General features: G+C 42.0%; 1 protein-coding gene across 1 annotated transcript in view; it reads right to left on the minus strand.

Annotated features, from left to right (window-relative positions):
* The window catches only part of LOC109487955 (RNA-binding protein PNO1-like), a 7,829-nt gene that overhangs the window by 1,175 nt on the left and 1,176 nt on the right, over positions 1-5,478 (minus strand). Inside the window, exons 2-6 of the mRNA XM_019792075.1 lie at positions 4,105-4,254; positions 3,257-3,340; positions 2,073-2,133; positions 970-1,090; positions 501-571 (exon numbers count right to left, since the gene is read on the minus strand). Of these exons, the coding sequence (XP_019647634.1) occupies positions 501-571; positions 970-1,090; positions 2,073-2,133; positions 3,257-3,340; positions 4,105-4,254 (487 nt within the window). The remainder of the gene's footprint in view (positions 1-500; positions 572-969; positions 1,091-2,072; positions 2,134-3,256; positions 3,341-4,104; positions 4,255-5,478) is intronic.

The following is a 5,478-nucleotide window of genomic DNA, read 5'->3' on the forward strand; positions in this document are numbered from 1 at the left end:
TGGTTCCGCCGACAAGGTCTGCAGCAACTGGACTGTCCCTGAGAAACGCTGAGAGGATCAGTCTGCCTCCAGCTCGTACAAAGAGACTGCGCAATTCCTTCTTACACTGTGCTATCCGGTTGTATAATAACAGACCAACACTTGATACACAGTAATCACTTTGTATTATATGTAATGCTAAGTGTGTTCGCTTTGCTTTTTATGGTATAGAATTGGTTGTAATTGAGATGCTGTTTTTTTTAAGATAATTCTGCTTGTGACGTTACTTGTAATGTTAAACTTTGTAATGTGTACATTGACTCATGAAGTATGTAACCAGGACGTAATTCGGGCAATTTTTGCCCGCGAGCTCCTTTGGACTTTTTAATAAACTTGTATTTTTCAGTTGATTCAGGACCAGAATCATTTTTTTTTTTTTTTTGCAAATCAGAAAAAAACGAAGAGTCGAATCCGAGAACCAACAAATTAAATTGGTATGGCCCTAATATGTATATACGTACCAAGTATAAGGTTACAGATTGCTGTTCTGGCTGTCTTGATGTTCTGGAAGGACCCAAGGAGGTGGATTTTTCTGCAAAATAAACAGTACCTGCTGTTAACTCTTCCTTTTTAATATCTAGTCATTAGCCATCTGAAGCATACACATTGACATACTGTAACACAGACATTAAGATTAACATACAACTTTTAAAGGAAACGCATGGCTAATCTTTTACTACATTGTATGACTAATAACTGCAAGACAACTCAAGAACTCAAAACATAAAGTAATCTCACATTTAATTAGCCTCTGGCATGCTGTCACCAGCATCTGGACACTCATTACAACTAGCTCAGATACACGTAATAAAGCATGTTACAGGTTACCATTTACTACTAAGCAGATATGACAAACTTGACAAACTGAAGGATAAAGACTTAGGGACTTAAGACCACAAAATTAATGATAAAAAAATCCACATCACTTACGTGTCTGCAAGAACTATTCTTGTCTTTGTAACATTTTCGATAGTAAACTTTGTTTTTCCCCCTTTCCCTGCTATCCGGCCGATGGCTCTGGATAAATGTTCTCCTTTCAAAGATGCCTTGACTGTAAGATAGAACACAAAAAAAAAATAATGTACAACATACCACATATTCGTGTTTTTACACAATGTTCTAACAAAATGTGTCCGCATTCTGAATAACACTTAAGGTTATAGCAGAACTGTAAGTCGTGATGGTAGTGATTTTATTTGATTTTATAGGATTTATGACTTGTTTTAATTCTTATTTGCAATGAATAATGCTAATAAGCCTAATATTTCTGTGTAAGGAAACCGCAATTCAGCACTTGTGCTGCAAAGGGTTTTTGTTGAATAAACCATTCTCTCTTCAAAAATGTGTATTTCATTGACCACTATAGCCAGGTTTGACTGTATATCTCTATCATCCACAAAGGAGATCCCAATAACACAAATAAAGGTAATGAAATCCACACTCAAGCAAACAAAAACATACTCCCTGCAATAAAATTGCCTTACTGGCTGCTACTCAGCTTTTGTCCGCACCGCGTAAATCGCAAACCCGAGTTCCTACAAGACTCTAACATTCCACAAGGATTGCTATAGGTATTCGTATTTCCCAAGGAATGTTAGAGACTGGAATGCGCTTCCGCAGGCCTTACCAGAAATACCAGAGGCCGACAAGTTTAAGGAAGCTGCTCTGCTACACTTGAGGAGTATTTAGAACGCTGCGCACTCCCCCCCCCCCTGCGTGTTTGACCCCAACTGAGGGGTGTTACACAGTACTACTTCAAGATCAAGAAGATATGTTTATGGACTCAGTATGACTTCAAACATGTAACCTATATCTAGTTTTTATTTGTCAAAACTCAAACCCTGATTTCTTACTTTGGGAGCCCAATGAAAAGCGGCCAGGAGGCCAATTTCAGTATTATTATCATGAATCTGTATGTGAATTGGTATAGCCGGTATAACCGCCCTTTGGCATAACACACCAGCTCAGAATTAACAGAGGCATAAACAAACAAACAAACACACAAACAAATAGAAAGGCACAAGGAATCTCACCATCAGCAACTTCAAATGATTCCAAGAAGAGATCATCTAGTCTGACCAGGGCTAAAGCATCCTGGAAAGATGATTTAAAGAATGGTTTAAGGAAAGTTAGCTATCCTTATAACTTACACACTTCTTGATTCAAATTCTAGATTATGAACTGAAATTATGAATCTGCAATTATTTCTGTAAATAATTTCATCAGATTGGCAAATGATTGAACAGCAAAGTTTTTTTTTTCCACAACCGCTTGTTTAACAAGATAGAGCTGACATTTGGAACACCTAGCTTCAGTGCACAATGAACCAGTCATATTATTTATTTCTTTTTTTAAATTGCCAACAATACAATGCAATACAGTGGAAGCCCTGGCAGCTGAGCTGATGTCGGGCCCCACATTATGTCCCCACATTATGTTAGCACCACTTGGTTCATCAGATCATAGCATTGTTGTTTGTCAGCTAAACATGTGTATTCAGTGTTCTCACCAGGATTTTTTTTACAGCATAGGGGTCAGGTACAGAAGGGCAACTTTCGCGGCGCAAGTCGCGTATTGTGCCTAAAAACTTTGAAACTCATAACCCCCTGAGACACTATTTCTCACTTATTGGGGGACAGATTTTGTAAAGTTAAGGTTTTCCCTTTACTATAGCTTCAATCTAAAGTTATATTTTTATTTTTGCAAGATTTATGAAGGTTCCCCCCCAAAAAACACCCCTATGCTGCTTGAAAGACAGCATAGGGGTCCAAATCACAGCATAGGGGGTCCAAATCACAGCATAGGGGGCCCCTATGCTCAAAAGGCCTGGCGAGAACACTGGTATTCCTCGTAATAATATTAAACGACCTTTTCAGATCTGAACTAAGCAAAGCAAACTGGTCCTGTACTATGTATGGCTCTATAAATGATAGTAGCCCTGTTGAAGATGACAGACGGTCATAAAAACATGAGCTCTCGTTAAACAAGTGGATATGAATAAAGAATTGTGCCGTTCCTGAATGATTGACTAGCAAAGTTCTTTATTCCCAACCACTTGTTTAACAAGAGCTTCAGTGCACAATGAACCAGTCATAGTTGCCCTGATGAAGATGACAGACGGTCATTAAAAAATCGGCTCTTGGTAATGTTAAATAAGTGGTTGTGAATAAAGAGTGCTTCTTTTATTTACAATTACAATGACTAAAACAGTTTCTACCTCCACGTCGAAGCCGAGGGTAAAGGCCCGTACAAAGTCTGCTCCCTTCTGTAGAGCACCGACGTCTCTGGTCTCCTTGCATGACTGAAAGAAATCACCCATTTGAACCAACATCATAAATACAAAACCCTAGTAGGTACATGTAGGATGACTTTTCTATCTACAACCATAATCATCTCTCTCTCTCTCTCTCTCTCTCTCTCTAGCATACATATAACAGTGTACTCATTAAATATGTTGCTCCTGGTGACAGATGTCTTATGTGTTTGGAAAAGAAGAAGTCTGAAGAAACAGCAAAAACAATATATTTTCCTTCTGCAAAGGTAAACATAACTAAATCTGTACTAGTAAATGACCTTTGCCACCAAACGAATTCAAAATTGAATCCTATAACTGGGTATATGTGGACCTAGCTTAGGGCACATCCATTTGGTGTGGCCTTAGGTTCTCAAGCCTGACCAGGGTTCTAGCTAGCGCGAAGTAGCGTAGGGGCCCCCTACGCTAAAATTTTCACCCCCTATGCTAAATTTTCCCCCCTACACTATAATTTTGACCCCCCACTCTAAATTTTCAATACAGCATAAGGGCATTGTGACAGTGTATTTCTTTGTTCAAGAATGCCAGATCAAATGTGAAAAATCACCAATCAAGGATACATTGTACACACCTTAGAAATAACATTTTTTTCCTTTGGGTATCCTTCAAATGGCCCCTTTTTACTTTAATTTTAGCTCAATTTTTTAAAAGCTCCGCCCCATCCCCCCTCTAGTCGCTTCGCTCCCTTGACATGCGGCCAGTACCACTATGTTAAAATTAAATCCTAGCTAGAACCCTGCTGACCACCTCACCTTAATCTCCACATGTCTTGTCCTGAGGTTGAACCTGATCTGTAACTTCAGGTGCTCCACCACAGGCGTGTAAATCTTCATCCAGTTCTCCTTCAGGGGAGTGTACCTGTTCGGGGGGACCGGGATCTTCCTCAGGTCTACTTTACCTTCCTGCAGGGGAGAGGAACAGAGTGTTGATACCTCGTACAGTACACCTGGGTTCTGACGCTTAAATAATTCACCTGAATCCAGGCCATTAGGTACCCTTACTGGGTAATGAGGCCGTCTTTGGGGTATAAACAGTTTGGGCATTCAGTGGGAGAAGGCGTATCCATATCTATCAGGGTGGTCCTTACCACTCTATAGCCAACTTGGTCTTAACAAGGACGTTCAACGTCCTTGGTCTTAAATACATTTACTGAGCTGCTGTTTACTGTGGCTGGTGACAGTTTGTTCCAAATTGGGGTTGTTCTTGCACAGGGAAGAAGTTGGACCTGGGTCCATTTGATTTTTGTACCTGGTACTTGTAAGCATGTGGTCTAGTCTTTTTGGATAAGCTTGGCGTAAACATTCTGTCCGCAGTTTATCAAATCCGTGGGAGATCTTGTACAACTCCACCACATCGGCTTTCAGCCTACGGAAGTCTCTGTCTGGCCTCAGCTCGGGTCCGAGCATCTGGGTTCGTGTCGTCTCATCCTCAACTGTTCTGGGGGTGTCGATGTCTTAGGTGGCTGGTCAGGCCTAATGAAGTATAAAAACGTCGGGGGCACTTTGTGCAAGTCAGAGTAGGTGGCGGTCGCGGGAGGAGGAGCCGCTCTTGTCGTTTCCGTCTCTTTGCCTCTGCTGTCATCCGTCGTTGGGTTTCCATGTAGGTTGTTCCCTGTGCGACGGTGCTCCGCCACGCAGTTTGGTCCTCGGCGAGGGTCTCCCAGTTGTCATGGTCAATGCCGCAGCAAAGGAGCGTGGCCTTTAGCTGATCATGGAACCGACGTTTGGGAGCGCCCCTCGGTCTTGTGCCGGATTCAAGTTGAGAGAACAGGATCTGGCGGGGTAGTCGAGTGGTCGGCATTCTTCTGACATGCCCTGCCCAGCGGAGGCGATGTCGGGCTACAGTCGTCTCGATGCTGGGGAGGTTTGTTTGCAGAAGAACAGAATCATTTGAGACACGTTCTTGCCATTTTATCTTCAGGATTGCACGGAGCTTCTGCTGTTGAAAGCGCTCCAGCCTTTTTAAGTCACTCCTGTACAGAACCCACAGTTCAGAGCCATATAGGAGGGTGGAGAGGACGATGGCTTGAAACACCATGATCTTGGTCTGAAGGCTGAGGTCGTGGTTCAGGAATACACGTTTGGCTATCCTTCCGAAAGCAGCGTGTGCAGCACAGATTCTGTTGT

This window comes from Branchiostoma belcheri, unplaced genomic scaffold, assembly GCF_001625305.1.
Source record: "Branchiostoma belcheri isolate BF01 breed outbred unplaced genomic scaffold, Haploidv18h27 scaffold90, whole genome shotgun sequence".
Lineage (NCBI taxonomy): Eukaryota > Metazoa > Chordata > Leptocardii > Amphioxiformes > Branchiostomatidae > Branchiostoma > Branchiostoma belcheri.